Source organism: Lagenorhynchus albirostris, chromosome 8, assembly GCF_949774975.1.
Source record: "Lagenorhynchus albirostris chromosome 8, mLagAlb1.1, whole genome shotgun sequence".
Taxonomy (NCBI): Eukaryota; Metazoa; Chordata; class Mammalia; order Artiodactyla; family Delphinidae; genus Lagenorhynchus; species Lagenorhynchus albirostris.
This window is the reverse complement of record NC_083102.1, coordinates 68,735,485-68,754,029: the sequence shown is the minus strand read 5'-3', so window position 1 is coordinate 68,754,029 and position 18,545 is coordinate 68,735,485. Positions and strand designations below refer to the sequence as shown.

The 18,545-nt window shown below is 40.1% G+C and overlaps 1 protein-coding gene across 2 annotated transcripts in view; it reads left to right on the top strand.

Annotated features, from left to right (window-relative positions):
• Window positions 1–680: 680 nt before the first annotated feature.
• CRPPA (CDP-L-ribitol pyrophosphorylase A) overlaps window positions 681–18,545 on the top strand; it is a 305,420-nt gene continuing 287,555 nt past the window's right edge. For both annotated transcript variants that reach the window (XM_060156133.1, XM_060156132.1), the window contains exons 1-2: window positions 681–937; window positions 12,774–13,050. In XM_060156133.1, coding sequence (XP_060012116.1) covers window positions 681–937; window positions 12,774–13,050 — 534 coding nt within the window. The remainder of the gene's footprint in view (window positions 938–12,773; window positions 13,051–18,545) is intronic.

Below are 18,545 nucleotides of genomic sequence, written 5' to 3'. Positions count from 1 at the left end.
ATATCTTTAAACTCTCAGACCACACACCAGGCCAATTAAACCCAATCTCTGAGGGTGGGACATAGGCGTCAGCATTGTTTGAGCTCCCCAGGTGTTTCTAATTTGCAGAAATTTGGGAACGGCTGCAGTTTGGCTTACTGATATGTCATAATAACATTTGCCCATCCACCTATCTTTACCAGAGATGGAACCAGGATGCCTCATGAGCGAATGAAAGCCAGATAACTAAGGTGCACATTTTTCTGTCTCATCTCGTGGCTCGCATCCAAATCTCTTCAAATCTCTTCAAGGGGAGAGGGATGGGAGGGAGTCCTGACCCCTACTGCCTGCGCACAGCTGTTAAGGTTTAAGGAGACCCTTAGGTATATAGGGAGGGCTGACACTTCCACTTGCAGCGACTGCTGGGCCTGCCAGAGGAGAAGCCGAGAGCCGGGAAAACCAGCCCTTCCGGGGGCGCTGGGCTCGGGACAGAGGCCGAAGACGCGCCGGGAGGGAAGACCGGCAGCTGGATCGTCCCCTGGGGCCGTACAACGGCCTGGCCCGCGCGGCTCGGGTGGGCGCTGTCTGTGTGCGCGCTTTGCCCTTGCCCGCCCTCCCCGCTGCGACCCCAGCCTAGGGCAGGAGCAGAGCCCAGGCGCAGTGGCCCGGGGCGAGGAGGGCCCGCCCCGCCGCTCGCCGCCATGGAGTCATGGCCGCCTGGCGCCTCTGGGCCCGCGGAGGCCGGGCGTCGCCTGCGCTGCTTGCGCGGCGCCGACTTGGCGGCCTCGGCCTCGTTGCTGAGCGGGGCCGGGGCCGAAGCCGGGTGCAGCGCGCCGGCCGTGGCGGCCGTTTTGCCGGCGGGGGGGAGCGGGGAGAGGATGGGCGTCCCCACCCCGAAGCAGTTCTGCCCCATCCTGGAGAGGCCGCTCATCAGCTACACCCTGCAGGCCCTGGAGAGGTAATGCGGCGCCAAGCTCGCCTTGCGGTCCCCGGCCCCCTGCTCCCCGCCCTCAAGCCCAGGGCAGCCCGCGCGCGGCACCTGCTCCAGTAGCTGTGCTCGCGCTGACACCCGCTCTCGGCGGACCGCGGGGCCGGACTCCACCCGCTCGGTCATCCAGTTCGGGCTCCATTCCCGCTAGCCCTTCAAGGAAGGGGAGCTCTGGCCCTTTAACAGACAGGCGCGGAGCCTGGGGCTGCCCCACGGAGCCTTTTACTGCTCCAGCCGCCGGCCTGTGGAGCTGCCCTCAAGACTGACTGGGTTAGCGCGGGGGACGTTTAGTTCTAACCCCGGGGCCTGTGGGGACTAATGGGAAGCTGGTTTAGGAGTCTCCCTGTCCCATATTCTCTCTCACGCTCATTCTTCACTCTCAGCGGCTATCTCCGCGCATGCGTGGGTGATGAGTTGCAAATTAGATTAAAATCTAGTTGCAAACTAGATTTTACTTGCCAAGATAGTTTTATGGGCCTTTGGTCATTCTTTTTATCAACTGTTAACAAATATTAACTGAGTATCTGATATGAGACATACTGTGCTAATTACTAGGTACTGAAGGTGGACCGAGAAGCAAGATTTAATCCAAACCTTTCCATGGTGGAAACGGATTTAAGGGCGCTAACTCCAAGCTGTATCTTCGAAAACGGACTAGCTGGGGAAATGGAAAAGGAATGGGATAAGGAGGACCAGGGGAGTAGTAGTGAGGATCGAAGGAGGTGAAAAGGAAGGGTATATTATTTTAGCTTGCTTTTAGCCGTGTGTAATGGCTGGAGGGATGGGAAGCGGGGGGAGTACAAAGGTCCACATAGGTGTTGTTACGGTGTTGAAACTTATAGAAGCCAGTGTGGAGCTGTGGGAATATGTTTTCACGTGGATTGACATGAACCATTTGCTTTAGGAGGCTTTAATGAAGATGAAGCTAATGAGGTTCTAGTCAAAGGACAGTAGCATGTTATCCAGAAAACAGACCCCTACCTCCCACGCTTTCACACACCCCAGAAGCCAAAGGCCCCAGTTGCTTTGCATATGGTAATTTTTGCAAATGACACTATTCAGAAAGTAAGTGGAAGTGTAAAGACCCATAATCACCTTTGATTCGTGGCTGGTGGTTACATGTGAAACTCATACAAACATTGAAAGAGTTCCAGGTGCTTCTTTCGCTTCTGTAGTTTTCCATTTCTCTGAGTAGTTGATTCATGCTACTCCAATATTCCAGTGTCACAGATATTGTGACAACGTAGCTCATTTATGCAGGTAATATTAGGGGACACAATAGAGCTCGGCCAGCAGGATCTTTATTAAGCATTTAGATGTAAGGGAGTGCAGATGTTTCTACGTTGAGTTTTCCCTCGTATGGAAAAAAACGCCACAAAACTTCTGTATTTGCAGTTTTGCCTCTTCTGAGGCAGCAGGAGATAGGTGGATATTAAAAAATATCTCTTTTAAAGTACAAGAATGTTCTGGAAAGGTCTTGTTGATGTAAAATAAGATGGAACACTTCTGTTTTTACTTAATTTGATCACAGCGGTAATAAAATCCTAATAGCAGTAGTAACTAATCAAAACCTCCATTTTGAAATACTTCCGGGATCATTCTTTGTAAACTGTTACAATGCCTGAAGAATTTATGGAATATGGTTATTTTGGAGGATGTCTCAGGAAATCCTTGGAAACCTTGTATCACAGGGATGTATATACGGGTGCTTCTTAGCCATTTGCCAAATGTAAGCCCTTCTATTGGTAAAAGATGAGCTCCGTAGACTGCTGATAGTTTTCCTAGAGTGTGGTGCTAAAAGGCCTAGGTCATTTCATCCCGAAAGATAAATTATGGAAGTTCCTGTCTTTTGGAACTGAGAGTCAATGTAAAAAACTAATGAGGATTTAGAAGGAGGTTACCCCTGAAGTTTGGCCCCAAAATGGGATAGGGAAATGCAAAAAAACATGACTAGTTTGGTTTTCAGTTAATGCCATGTGAACATTTATTTCTACTCATTGACTTACCTACGCAAAGCAAGTAAAAATGTATAGCCATACAAAGGAAACATGAAAGCAAAAGGAGGTGGGGCAGGTAAGAGAACAATAAAGCTCTAGAAGAAAGGAGGTAGAGGAGTGGTAACCAGTCAGTTTTAACAGGCTCAAGGAAGCAGAAACGTAAGCCTTGAGGTAGAAGAGCTGTGATGGAAGCAAGTTGATTGCAGTCATAGAACCTTGGAAAGGCTCAGGAGTTAAAAGTACTAATTAAGGTAGGGTAGACAGAGAACAACTGTCTACAGCTGTAAAGGCAACTGGTTGAAACCTTCAAAAAAAAACAGGCTCCCAGATCCCTGTCAGAACACTGGAGGCTTAGCCTCAGGCTCAGAATCAGCACAGCCAATGGCAGAGTGAAGTGCTCCATGGCCATAGAGAAATTAAGAGGCACATTCTCATTTTCGAATGAGATGCTTAGCACTTCAGGTAGACTCAAGGAAGTACTTTACTTTTCAAACGTGCTATGCATTAAAGCACCTGTCTTTGCATAACTGAGAATTTGGAGGAGACATTGAGAGGTTTGTCTTGTGAATTGTCTGGGACTTCATATTGTTTTTCTGCTTTAGTTGAAATTGGAAAAATACACGTTTTTCTAGTTTAGCCACAGTTTACTTGTGTGCCGTTGAAATTTCTTAAACTAATTATCAGATGAAATGAGATTTAAAAGAATCTCTGAACCCTCAAATCTTAAACATGTTGGCTAAAGGCTTTCGCTGGACCAATGGAGGCTCAAAGTCCATCTGAACTAGTTGTGTGTGGGTATATATTACAGTTAGCTTTTATATGTGTAGAAGAATATATATGTTTATATGTTCACAAAGTATATTGAGATTATGCACTTTGTTCAGATCTGTGCATTACAGGCGTTATACTAAAAGGATCAAGTGTGACTAATTTGTAGGTTGTAGTAAGAACAGGTCTTCAGAAGATGACTAAAAACATTTCTAGGAGTTTTAAAGTTTCATTTTGGCCTTTTAGGGGGAATTAAAATATAAATTGAACCACAGATTATAACTTGAAGAGAACTTTGATTTTTCTTATTTTGTTAACAAGGAACTGAGGTCAAGGGTATTAATCCTTCTCATAACGATTTATGACCTGAGTTTGCAAAAGGAAGCGTTGCTCTAAGAAATCATGTGGCAGTGGTATTACTGGCAGGGGCCTAAAGCTCTGACAGTTCGGTTGTAAGATCTACTCGCAGTCGATCAACTGATATCTAAATTTTACTGGTTAAAAAAAAAAAATGTATTCCCAGGTCTGAAATAGGAAGTAAAAGTTCCTGCTGGCTGTCTAATTTCTGGCTTCAAATTTCTAGGGAAAGAAAGGGTTATTAAGGAGAGCTGGTTAACCTGGAATAGCTAAATAGACTCAAATGACAGCTACAATGAAAGCAAGTCACAGAGGCACACTTTGGCCATGCTTACTCAGACTCCTGGTGGCTGTGGACTAGGTGGGAATTTTCCTGACAATAGATTTGAACAAAGTCAGGCACAGCCCTCTCCATAGCTCAGGAGGCTTCTTGAGTTCTTGAGGACACTGCTTAAGATGTTTCTTGATAAGGTTCCATGCTCATCAAAACCTGTTATTATAAATTGGCTTCCCATAGAAATCTTTTATAGGAAGAAAATATGCTGTTGCATTGGTAAAGAACTTTGTGGACGTTGTGATAGTAATGTGTATCGTTGTATATGAATATGTTGGCATTCAAATTCATGTTTCAGAGCCTTGTTAGTTTGGTTAATGTGAGTTAGGCTCCTCGAATCTGATAAATCCAGATGGAAAATTCATTTTGTCAATTTGTATGTTCTGGAAACCATGGATTTTGTGATTGAGACTGGGTGGCTTTCTTATTATTTGGAAAAATCGATGAAAGTCCATTTTTAGTAACTGTTAAAGACTCCATGGTGTTTTTCAGTGGATTAACTTCTGGCTTATTTGATCTTCTGAAAGTTTTCTTTTAATATTTTTTGTGTACTTAAAAAAATTGTTCTGTCCTACTGTGTTTCTGAAAACCACTGCAAATTCTGTTAGAACAAGAGAATAGAAAGCATAAGTGTTAATCGAAATGAGCAATATTGATTGCTTGAATTAAGCTGAAAGTAGGAATAGAGTAGGGAAGACAGGAGAAATATTTAGAAGATAGGAATTGGCAATTTTTAGTGATGAATTATACTAAGGATTCAGAAAAAGATGAATTTAGGATGCTTTTGAGTGATTGCTCAGATATATGAATTTGACTTAAACGTTTTGTCTGGATGCTTCATTAATAAAAGGGTTAAGTCTGAGTCAAGGGAAGGAAGAGGCCTGTATTGTAGAAGAAATAGAGTGGGACTGTGTTTTGCACAGGTCAGGTGATTGGAGATTTCAGTTCCCGTTGGCACCCCTGTGGCTACTGTGAGATGAGAGAAGACCAGGACGGGTAGTCTGGGCTTGACCAGTGGAAGCCTTCATGGGCCATATTAAAGAGACTTGACATTGTCAAGGCAGTCAGGGGCCAGCCCCTTCACACCAATTCGGTATTTTCCTTCTAAAATATCAGGGTGTTTATGGAGAAGGAGGAATCTATAAATTATGGCCACAGTACAATCCCGAGGCCTAATTTCCATGACAACTGTCATGTAAGTGAGCCATAGCTGTCACTGTCTCTTGGGGCCAAACTTCTGCAGCCTGGGTGAGAGCAGTTAAGGAGTGTTAACAGCGCCTGATTTTTCCATCTGTTTTTATTTATTTATTTTAAATATTTATTTATTTGGCTGCGCTGGATCTGTAGTTGCGGCGTGCGAGATCTAGTTTCCTGACCAGGGATCGAACCCGGGCCCCCTGCATTGGGAGTGTGGAGTCTTAACCGCTGGACCACCAGGGAAGTCCCTGCATCTGTTTTTTAAAAGCATTTGTTTAAATCTACTTTCAACTGATCTTGTTAAACTGTCTGAGCACAATATACCTGTAAGTAATATTTATTTTTTAAATATAATGCACATATTAATAGAAATATATTTAAACATAATCTTAAAATATTCTGGGAGAAGCTTACATCTAAGATACTGTATTTTTTCCTCAAATTGTCGGTAGGTGGAATGGAGCTTGAGGTTAGGTTTGTATTTGCCTGTGGAATGTACTAGGAAGGAAATACTCAGAACTTGATAAAATCCAGCTACAGGGGGTTCAGTGTGGACTTGCCTTCAGCTAAGGAGGTCGACCAGATTCACTTATTCAGCAAATATTTGTTCACTAGGCACTGTGTGAGGTACTTAAGGCCTTTCTTAGTGCCATGATTCTACATATTAAATTTTAATACCGTAAAAGGCTTTTAATTCTATAACTAGAAAAGTATGTGACTAAATCCTTCGAAACACAAACAGTACTTAAAAAGGCTTGCAAGTGCTGAATGTATGCTTGGTTACTGAACAAAATAGCATAACAAGCCCATTATCTCTTAAGAGTTGTGTAAGACAGCTTTCCGAACTTTTTTATTGTGACCTGTTACGAGAATTAGATTTTGCTCATGACTCAGTGACACATACTTAACTACATCCAACGTATTTGAAAGAGAATTTCATGAAAACAATCTGTCCTTATTTGCTATACATTAGAATTTTACTATTGTATTAATTTCTATTGACTCAAAACTGTTAATCTTAACTTACAAAATTGATTTGATGATACTCTAATGGGTCCTGAAATCTGCAGTGTGAGAAACACTTGTTTAAATCATTTTTCTATTTAGAGCCTCATAAAATTGTTTGAGAAGTCTTAGGCCACGAGTATATCTGTCTAATCTATATCTACTTTTTTGGACTGCTTTCTGTTTGATGGAACATAGGTAATCATTTTGTAGATATTTTAAGGCATTCCAGTAAAATTGGGATTGACCTTTGGGAGTTCATTAACTCAGATGTTTGAATGACTACTGTCAAGCAATGTCCTATCTTTCTCCCTCTTCATTATTCTATATTTTAACATTTAATTTCATGTAAGTTTTGGTCAAAAAAGCAACATGTCTTTAAAAGTTGCTTTTAGCTTATTTTTTCTGATAGAATAGACTATGGAAAGTAAAAGGTGATAGGTTAGGGCACAGGTAAAGCTCTTGCCTTAGAAAAAAATCCTGTCCACTGATATAGTTGAACATGTACTTGAAACTTCTCTATTTAAAAAAAAGCAAACTTAATGTGATGTCCTATTAATAAAGTGTGATGTCCTATTAATAAACTAAATAGATTTGATTACTTTTACACTTTTCTATAAACTCAAGAGCACATTTTATTTCTAATTGTTTAAGCTTCCTCTTATCTATTCACTGATTCATTTAACAGATTCTTCTTTTTTAAAAATTTATTTTTATTTATTTATTTTTTGGCTACGTTGGGTCTTCGTTGTTCTGCGCGGGCTTTCTCTAGTTGCGGTGAGCAGGGGCCACTCTTCATTGCCGTGTGCGGCCTTCTCATTGCAGTGGCTTCTTTTGTTGCGGATCATGAGCTCTAGGTGCACGGGCTTCACTAGTTGTGGCACGTGGACTCAGTAGTTGTGGCTCACAAGCTCTAGAGCTCAGGCTTAGTAGTTGAGGCACACGGGCTTAGTTGCTCCGTGGCATGTGGGGTCTTCCCGGACCAGGGCTCGAACCCGTGTCCCCTGCATTGGCAGGCGGATTCTTAACCACTGCGGCACCAGGAAAGTCCAACAGATACTTCTTGATACATAGTCTGTGAGGTGAAGAATTCTGCTGGTGTTTGTTATTGGATTACCAGTGACTAGTATAATGTCTGGCAAATGACAGATGCTTACTGGATATTTTCTGAATGACTAAATGAACCCATGAATGAAGGAATACTTATGCTTAAATTGTAAGAAATAAACTTGACCATGTTTTGACCACAAATGCAGCATTATTGTTCAAAATAAATGGATTGCTGGGGACATGACAATCCAGACGTGATTTTTTTTTCTCTCATGGATTTTATGACCTCTCAGTGTTAGTGCTTTTACAGCGGTTTATAGTGTGAGCTCCAAAGTCAGAGTGGGGTGTACCCAGGTCCTTTCGTTTCCTAGCTGTATAATCATGGGCAGGTCACTGCCTCTGTGCCATCTGTGAAATGGAGATAATAGTGATTTCTTTTGGGGCCGATATGACTATTAAGTGAAATATTACAGACACATGCTCCAAACAGTACATGGCACTTAGCCAACAATTAATACATCTTAGTTACTATTGCTACTATTAATATTACTGAAAGCTTAGTATATGCCAAGCCCTGGGGTATAGTCTTTGCTTTTTGTGGGTTGGCAGCCTAGTGAGGGAGGTAAAAATGAAACAGTACAATGCTTGATAAGACTCTCTAGCGGTAAGAGTGCTCTGGGAGCTGAGAGCAGAGATGCCTCACCCAGAATGTCAAGGAAAGCTTGCTGGAGGAGGCCACATCTGAACTGACAGCTGAAGAACAGTAGGACTCAGCCAGGAGTGGGTGGGGGTGGAGGAATTACGAGGATGGGGGATAATGTTGAGAGGCAGAGGAAGCAGCATAAGCGGAGACCTGGATGTGAGACAATGTGGCGGTCACAGAAAGAGGGGCATGGCAGAGACCAAGTGGTGCAGGGAGAAGAAGGCCGAGATCAGGTCCTGCTCAAGAGCCAGCAGGGGATGGCCTAAGGTTTACACTTGAGGGAAGTCATCTAGAAGTGGTAGGGTTGATTGTGTTGATTAAGTGAGAAGGAGGAGACGAGCTGAGAGGCTATTGCAGAAATAATGGGAGAGATGGCTGCCTGGGTCACAGCTGTGCCAGTGGAGGCAGAACCTTGGGAAACCTTACATCTAGGGGGCGCTGAGGAACTGCCACTTGCTAAGGACTTGGTTAAGCACAGTATAAGTTTTAAACCATGTAAACAGAGTAAGTTCTAGCAGTGTTAAATTTGCAATGATAGAAGTGGGGGATGGATGGATTTTACAAAGCAAAGAGCAACCTACACTTAGTCATATTCCAGAATCCTCCTTATTGCCTCTTCACATACCTACATATTTTCTGGTCTGGTATTCTGTGAGTGGTGTTGCTTTGCTTTGCTTACGATTAAAATTCCCCCAAGGCGTCTGACAAAACATAAGTAATCCCAGTCATCCTTGGAGACTTAGGATCTAGAAATCAGAGTAAAGAGTCAAACTCATTGAAACAAAACAGTCAGCAAACAATATATTGCAGAGGGAAGGCATTTTCATTGATTTTCATTCTCTCTTCAGGTTGATGAGGAGAGCTTTCTGTTTTCATAATCCTTCAAACTATGCTATGTTGTAAGATCCTGGTAGATGAGACAGACCAAAATCATTTATTGATAAAACAAATAATTATCGAGTACCTACTAGACGTAAAGCAATGGGCAAAACTGATACGGTCCTTGCCATCATGGAGCCTACATTGTAGAAGATGGAATATTGTATTTTGATGAAAAATGGTAAAAATATTTTTTCAAGTATTTTTTGGCATCAGATGGCAGTATAGGAAGATAAAGTACGATGTATTTGGGTATCATATCCTTCTGATGTTTCCCATATGAGATAGTATAGAGTGTGAGGATTACATGAGTTAGAACATGACTAATGCTTAAGACTTAGTAAGTTAATCGATGTTAGCTGTTTCATATTAAGTGATAAATTATTTATTTTGCCAGTTTTTTCTTACTGACTCAGGAGGATTATTACCTCTGACTCAGGAAGATTACCATCTCTTAAATCTTATCCACAAGCACCATCTGATAGATAGGCTACCATCATTGTCTCGCTCGGACTTCAGCAGCAGCTTCCTACCTGGTCTGTCTGCATGCTTTCTCTGCCTAATCTGTTCTCCATCTTGCACCAGAGTAAAGTTTATGCTCTAAAATTAGAAGCTGCAATCACTCCTGTAAACATTTCCATGGAACTAAGTAGCTTAAAGCAACATAAATACATTCTTAAGCTTTTTGATGTCAGAAGTCAAAAAATCATTTTCACTAGGCTAAAATAAAGGTGTTAGCAGTGCTGTGTTCCTTTTGGAGGCTCTTGGGACAATCCATTTACTTGCCAGATGGCAATCCATTTACTCTCTCAGGTTCTGGAGGTCACCTGCATTCTGGGACTTATGGTCCTGTGTCATAATGAGTGCTGCATTTGTTACCACATCTTCCCCCTCGTCTCACTTGCTTTTCTTTCACTGTTAAGGACTCTTGTGATTATATTGGACCGACCCAGATAGCCCAGGATGATCTCCAACTCAAGATCCTTAACTTAATTACATATAGAAAATTCTTTTGATAGGTAGGTTTACATACATATTCACAGGTTTTGGGAATTAGGTCATGGACATCATTTGGGGGTTATTATTCTGCCTACCACAGTTCCCCTTATGTCATTGAACAGCATAGAATACTGGGGGAGGTGAGTATTAATTTGAGTGTAAATGTCCTGCATAAAGCTTTTCTCTAGATTCCTTTTTTTTTTTTTGCGGTACGTGGGCCTCTCCCTGCTGTGGCCTCTCCTGTTGCGGAGCACAGGCTCCGGACGCGCAGGCTCAGCGGCCATGGCTCACGGGCCCAGCCGCTCCAAGGCATGTGGGATCTTCCCAGACCGGGGCATGAACCCGTGTCCCCTGCATCGGCAGGTGGACTCTCAACCACTGTGCCACCAGGGAAAGCCCTAGCTTCCTATTTTTTAAGATTGAAGACTAGAACCCCTAATATGGCCTTGGAGGTCTCCATGGCCTAGCCCAGCCCATCACTTGTCTGGTCCTCCAGCCTCTTCATGGGCTCTTCTCTGTGCTTAAAGAGAAGCACATTTCCATTTCCTCCTAGTTTCTCAGAACCTTGCTACGGCCTCTGCTTAAACCATCCCTTTCTCTCTCCCTCCAAATCCTTTTGCCTATTTTCCTGCCTCCTGCCACTTGAAGAGAAAACTCTGCTTCCTTAGGGAGCATTATCTTGGCCTTCTCTGTGCTGGTCACATATTGTGCTGCATGCGATCCTGGAGCCTGGACCTCTCCTTCACAGCACTTTATTGCAGCTTGGAGTTGTTGGTGTTCTCTTTTTTATCTGTAAGCTCTGTGAAAGCAGTAACTATTTCCATTGTATACTCAATTCTGATCATTTATTCAGTGCTCAATAAATATTTGTTAGAGGAATGGACTTAAAATGAAAGGATGGTGTGCCCTCAAGTTTTGGTTGTGTGCCTCGGTGTAGTGCTGTCGTAGCCACAGGCAGAATGGGGTTTTGGGTTATAGGAAGGGTTTGTTCAATAGCAGAAGGTAGGAGATGGTTAATTATTGAGTGAAGCAACCCAGTGTTTTTCATTTATCGATAGTTAATTTCATTATTCAGTAATTTTCAGACCCTTCTTTCATCTCTTTAAAAGTGAGTACAAGACTTAACTGTCTAGCATGAACATGTAGGATCTCAGAGGCTAAGAATGCCATTAAATTTTAAAGTGGCCTTTAATCAGAGTTGATATCATGGGCCAGAGGCTGTTTTCCTGGCTTGGGCCCATCAGCTGAGGAACTTTGAGTGTATAATCATGTTAGCCTCTGTTAACACTGGTCTTCAAGAGAATTCTCAACTTTACTGCAGCCACTGCCACTCAGCGCTGTGGACTGTTAGCATCTGTATGTCAGTAGGTCTAAAAGTGTTTCAGAACAGAGAAGAATTGCTTTGTTTTGTAGCTGACTCAACAGATGAATTCCTTTAATTTTGTATTTCATTAAAATATGAGTTTTCTCTTTTATTTGAGCCTGATTTATACTTATACAAACTTAATTAGCATAATTTCCCTATTTAAGCTAAAACATTTCACCTTGATGTAGGCAAAGTTTAGTTCAGCTATCCAGCTTTTTGCCAAATCAATGGATTTCTTGAAAGAGACAGAACTTGTGGAATTCAAAAGTGCTTTGGGTTGTTCCTATTTAACGGAGAGAATTATTTGGAGAGAATTATTATTAGACCTATGTAAGAATTCCACAGGTAAAATGAAACATTTTTCTTATTTTTAATATAACTTCTAAGTGGTATTTTGATATAGTGAAAATTATGGCTCAGGAACACTAGTGACCACAAAACTTTCTCACGGCTCCTGTGTTTTTTGTGACATCTTCCTCTTTTCTAGGCTCCTAGATTGTGGAAGAGACAATGTGGCCAGGTGCAAGAATAATAATTATTATTATTTGGTGCAGGTTCGATCCCTGGTCGGGGAAGTAGGATCCCACATGCTGCGGCATGACAAAAAAAGAAAAAAAAGCCTAAGAATCTTGTAAGAGTCTAGGAGCTATGTGACTTAAAGCAAAAAACCCCAAACAAACCTGGCTCATTTCACCCAATTTTTGTTTTAATTTTTTAGAAGTGGTTTATTTTTTTAGCACAAACAGAGAATTATTTGGGGAAAAAAAAGCAATTTAAAAGCATAATCTTAAATTTTTTCTCTCAGTCTACTGATGAATATACTAATTATTTAAATTTAACTTAAGAAATCTGTGATACATATCTATACCTAATCTATGCTTTGCAATATAGGTACTTTCTACACTATGTATTGAAAAATACTACTTCTATTTATATTCATGTTTCTATAGTATGAGAAATTCAAATTCTTAATCAACCCCTTTACTAGACATGATTAAAAATGCATAACATTGACTTAGTTCGTAGCTTTCCATTTTTAATGTCCCTATGAAGATGTATTAGTAGTAATTAGTAACTCAGTTTTGTTACTAGATTAACTTTAGTTGTTTAAGAATCAATTGATACGAAATGTGTGCATACTTTCCTTATAGAGTATCTTGGATAAAGGACATTGTTGTGGCAGTAACTGGAGAGAACATGGAAGCAATGAAGTGTATTATTCAGAGGTACCATCATAAAGGCATCTCTCTGGTTGAATCTGGAGTGACCCGCCACAGGTCAATTTTCAATGGACTAAAAGCACTGGCAGAGGATCAGCCCAACTGTAGACTCTCAAAGCCAGAAGTAGTGATTATCCATGATGCTGTGAGACCATTTGTGGAGGAAGATGTCCTCCTTAAAGTTGTCACAGCTGCTAAGGAACATGGGGTAAGTATTGAAATACTTCTGAGAATGGATAAAAGGGGCAAACGCTATAACACATATTCATTTGCTGGATTTTGATGGAATTGTATTCAGTATTTAAATGTCAAGTTAATTAAAATGGGCAAGATGACATAAAACGTTATGCTAATTTGTTTTAGGAAGTTTATATTATTATAGATTGTGAGACTGTTCTGGAATTTCTTTTGCTAGGTAGTCATTTATCATAATGTAATATGAGCTATTTGGAGAAGAATGCAGTAATGCCATTAGAGTATGGATATGAATGGATGGACCTTAGCTGCATATTTAATTTCCTTCCTTTACCTAAAAATGCTGAAGAGGGACTTCGCTGACAGTCCAGTGGTTGGGACTCCGTGCTTCCAGTGCAGGGGGTGCAGGTTCGATCCCTGGTCGGGGAAGTAGGATCCCACGTGCTGCGGCATGACGAAAAAAGAAAAAAAAGCCTAAGAATCTTGTAAGAGTCTAGGAGCTATGTGACTTAAAGCAAAAAAAAACCAAACAAACCTGGCTCATTTCACCCAATTTTTGTTTTAATTTTTTAGAAGTGGTTTTTTTTTTAGCACAAACAGCCAGGCAAGATTTTCACACCCCTTAAAGTGAGTAATCTTAGGATGACAGAATTCTGTGTTCACTTCTCTTTCACCAAACTAAACACAGGATAGCAAAGATCTGTTGTAATCTTTGGAACATATTTGTGTTTTTTTAAATTACTGAGTAAAATCCTGTAAATGACATAATAGATACTAAACTGAAGTTTGCAGTTTAAATTTGAGACTTAGTGAAAATTTATGGCCCAGACTTAGTATAGTATAATAGAAATAGGCTGTAGGGGCTTCCCTGGTGGCGCAGTGGTTGAGAGTCCGCCTGCCGATGCAGGGGACACGTGTTCGTGCCCCGGTCCGGGAAGATCCCACATGCCGCGGAGCGGCTGGGCCCGTGAGCTATGGCCGCTGAGCCTGCGCGTTCGGAGCCTGTGCTCTGCAATGGGAGAGGCCACAACAGTGAGAGGCCCACGTACCGCAAAAAAAAAAAAAAAAAAAAAAAAAAAAAAAGAGGCTGTAGAGTTGGACAGACTGAGGCCCAATTCTGTTTTTCTAATTATTAGTAGTATAATATGTTCAACTTTCTCAAATTCTTTGAGCTTATTTTCCTTTTAAAAATATAGATGCTAACTTGTAAGGTTGTTTTTAGGATTGGAAATTGTATATATATTAACTACATAGTAAAGTGCTAAGTATTTAAAGTGGTATTACTGTAAGAATAATTATAATACCTCAGATAATATTTTGTTTCAAAGATTGTAGACCAATGGAAGGAGTCATCTAAGCCTTCCTAGCCATCTGGGTTTCCAGGAAGTTATAAAATACTCAACTGGGAAAGATAGCCTGATTTCTATTTAGTTATCTATATGTATTGGGAGTTTCATGTTCAGGAAATTGCTCCTAATTTCATCTCTCTACAACATGAATTTCTTTTACATTTAAACCTATGTAAGAATTCCACAGGTAAAATGAAACATTTTCCTTATTTTTAATATAACTTCTAAGTGGTATTTTGATATAGTGAAAATTATGGCTCAGGAACACTAGTGACCACAAAACTTTCTCACGGCTCCTGTGTTTTTTGCGACATCTTCCTCTTTTCTAGGCTCCTAGATTGTGGAAGAGACAATGTGGCCAGGTGCAAGGGTGATGAGGAGGAATAAAAGAAGAAAGGATTTATAACTTTTAAGAATTTGAGTAAAACTTTACAAGTTTGAAAGTTCTTAGGGAAGACTGTATAATTTGGGCAGTTAGAAAGTCTAGGCGTACCATAGCACAAATAAATTATGGCTCTTTGCCTATGTTACCTTTTGGGAAAATAGCACTTAAAACTCATTGTGAAAATCAAACATTTGGGTTTTTTGAGTATTCAGAGAATTTCTAAGATTGTTTGTAAAGTGATTCTTTTGGTAGTATGTCTGAAAGGCAAAAGATTAATTTGCACCAATTAATAGGCTGAGAATATCATTTAACAGGTGACTAATAAAACATGTATAGCAGTTCAGTGGTTTTTTGTTAGTTGCAGATTTGTCGGAATTGCTTTTAGACTCTAATTTTCTTAAGTTGTTAATCAGAATATAATTTGTAAGATTCAGTCTCATTATGCCTTCTAAATAAAACAAGTTATGTTTTAATAAAATCTGAAACTTTCCGGATACATTGAAAAGCTGGTTTAAAGCAAAATCTTTACAACCAATTTAAGAAAACTTCAGAAATTTGGTGTCTAAGAAATACTGCCTTGTTTTTGATGGTGTTAAGGGATAATTTTCTTAAGTGTAAAATCATTATTAGTTTCATGCAGTTATAAGGAGCATGCTAAGGAGTTTATTGCCCTCATTAATGAGGGAACCAGACAGATGTTACAACTGAGAGGAGAACAAATTTATATGGAATAAAGGAATGTTGAAATTAATTCCCAAATAGACAAAACTTTTTTTCCCCACGGGACGAGGGGTGCCAGTTGAACCTTCACTGGGCAGAATCTATTGGCACGTTTATAGGCAAGAATGATTTTTCCATTTACTATCAGTTATCTGTAATTTTTGAGAGTTGTATAAAAGCTCAAGGGCAATGAAAAGCTGGTTTCCGCTAATCAGGAAGGGTTTGCTCTAAACAATACAGTTTTCAATTGGGGACACTTATTTTGCTTATTCTCATTTCCTTAGAATGTTGAGGATAGTGACCCAGTAGCCTCAGAAAATTCAGGCACTACTTTCTGCCACCTCTCCTACCCTGTTCTAAATTTTAATCCTAAAAACAAAAACACAACTAATTGAGATGTACTACTAGTAGTTGAAGTTCTTGAATTGGTGGGAAGTATTGGCATCGTTTTAACCTCAGGTCAAATTGCAGAAAACTGGTCTGAATTAAATTCTATGAAGAAAGTAGTGAAGATTTTTGCTTAGAGCTACCAGGCAGTTAGTTGTTTGCCTGGGAGTCCTTTGAACTCATTCTCCTTTGTTATTTTAAATTGTGTTTTATAGACTCTCAACTGATTGTCCTGTTTTCTTACCTCTTTTCAAACCCTACCTAAAAAGGTCCCTTTCAGATAAATCATTTCCTGAATAAATGAGACACTGTGACAGCCCCCTGGTGGGTATGCAGGCTTAAGATAACATTGATATTTTAACTTACATTACATTTTGGTTAAAAAATTCAAATTAATGATGATGTACTACTTCAAGAGACTAAGATGCCCCAAAATTAAGGCTGACATTAGGTTGTCTGCATATAGGGGCTCAAAAGTGTTGCCCGGACCCCAGTTCTTTTCTCTTCTCTGTGTATGCTCCATTCTTGGGTTCCACAGAGGCAAGATGACTTCAGTAGGGCAGCTTTTATCATTTCTTTTACTTTTCATTTATTTTCTTTTATTTCTTATTTCTTTTACTTTTGGTAGGGTTGGTCACAGTATAAAATTCTAAGTGTACAGTTATTTTTTTCCCCAGTACCTTGAAAATATATTATGCCATTGTCTCCTGACTTTAATATACCTTTGAGAAGTCTACTAACCAGTCTAATTGTATTCCTTGAAAGTAATCTGCCTTTTCTGTCTGGTTGCATGTAAGAATTTTTCAGGTTTTGGGCAGTGTCTCTGGTATTTCAATATATGAATCTTTCTTCCCTTGCTTTGGATTTTTTGTCCTTTATGAATTTTATGGTCTTTAAAAATCAATTCTAAAAAATCCTAAGCTATTATCTTATTGAATATTGACCTTGTCGCATTTCCCAACTGACAGCTTTTTTTCTTCTTTATCCATATGCATCTACATACGATAAACCTTATCCTGTCCTCATGTCTCAACTTTAATATTTTCTACTTGTTCTCGTGGACTGCGTCACGGGTAATTTCAGTTTTCTATTTCATTCTTTAGTTCTAATCTTTTGCTTAAGGAGTTTTACAGTTGTAATAATTCTCAATTTCTAGTTCTGTTTGGTCCATTTCAAATGTGACTGGTCTTTTTCTATTTTGCTTTTCTGTTTTGTCTTTCAATATTTAAACATTTCATACATTGTAGCTAATAGTAATTCTTGGTAGTTTAATTCTCCAGCTCTTCAATTCTGTTCACTTTTGCTCATGATGATTGGTGTCCTCCTTTGCAATTTGGATTGTAAGCCCATGTTTGGCAGGACTCGATCAGCAGGAATCCTCTGGGCATGGGACGAAGGTATGTTTCTGAAACATGAATTTGTGTTCCCTCTGCCAGGGATCCCAAGGGCTTTTCCAACCTGCAGCAACTTTTGTCAGTTCTTGGGTTGAAGTTTTGTAGATCCTATGGTGGTGTTAAAACAAATTTCTAACACACGTATAAAGTATAGATGATCATTACCACTTCTCAGAGAAGAGTACTCCCACCCCCAGCTCACCCTCCTGCTCACCCCGCCCCAAATCCCAAGCCAGGACAGACAATTTTGCTTTGTCTTTCCTCACTGAGGGCACTTTTTTCTACTCTACTCTTTAAATGAGTATATAGCTTCTCATGTATCTTTGAGGGCTACAGTTCTCACCAACCAAGTAGCACAGGCTCAAGATCTAATTCCTCATTCCTTCTCATTTGTTAAAACTAAAGCCTCTTGTTAACCCAAAGATCTCTGCCATCTTACTTCCTTGGTTTCTGGCTATCATGTTAGTTCTAGGGAGTTTTCTTGAGAGTCATACTTTTAAAGTTCTTTTTTAAAAAGGCACTTTTAAAAGTTACTTTTAGAAGCTGTTTATGAATTCTTCTGCATTTAAAAAAATTGTAATAGGTTTTTCCAAGGTATGTGGTCTGCCATATTGCAAAATAGGAGTCCTTTACGAGTATGAAGTACTTGTATATTTCCGCATAATTATAAGTCAAGAGATGTAGTTATAAGGACATTGTTATAAGGGATATGTTGGAGCACTGAAAAATAAAGATGTAGAGAGAATCCTTTTTAGAAGGATTAATAAGCTATTGCATATACTCTAAGAACTGCCAGTAGAGTCTCATTTTCAGTTCATGCTATCAGTAGAGCAGCCTCCTAAAGACTTGCTCCTGAGGGAAGACGTTTAGTTTAGTTACTTGCATATGTTTCTTTCCTGAGCTCTCTGTTTTTGCATCTCTAATGATGTTTTATCGTCTTCTCCCTAATCAACTTCTTACAGTAACAGGTTATATTTATTGCTTCTGCTTCTTCATCTCCAATTTATTGCTCAATGCACTGCAATCAACCTGGCCTCTTTCCCCTCTGACTCTTCTGCCTGAAAATCACCTGTAACTTTCCAATTCCCAATCAAACACATTTTTAGTCTTTTGTATAACAAGGAGTTTGACTGGCTTTTGTCCCTGGTTCCTTGCAGGGAGAATAAGTCCTTGAAATTTGTCAAGGGTCTTCATTTTTCATGAGCCCATTGGATCTCATTTGAGCTTACACTAGTAAGATGAGATGACTCAGGATAGGGGCTGGTTACCAGCA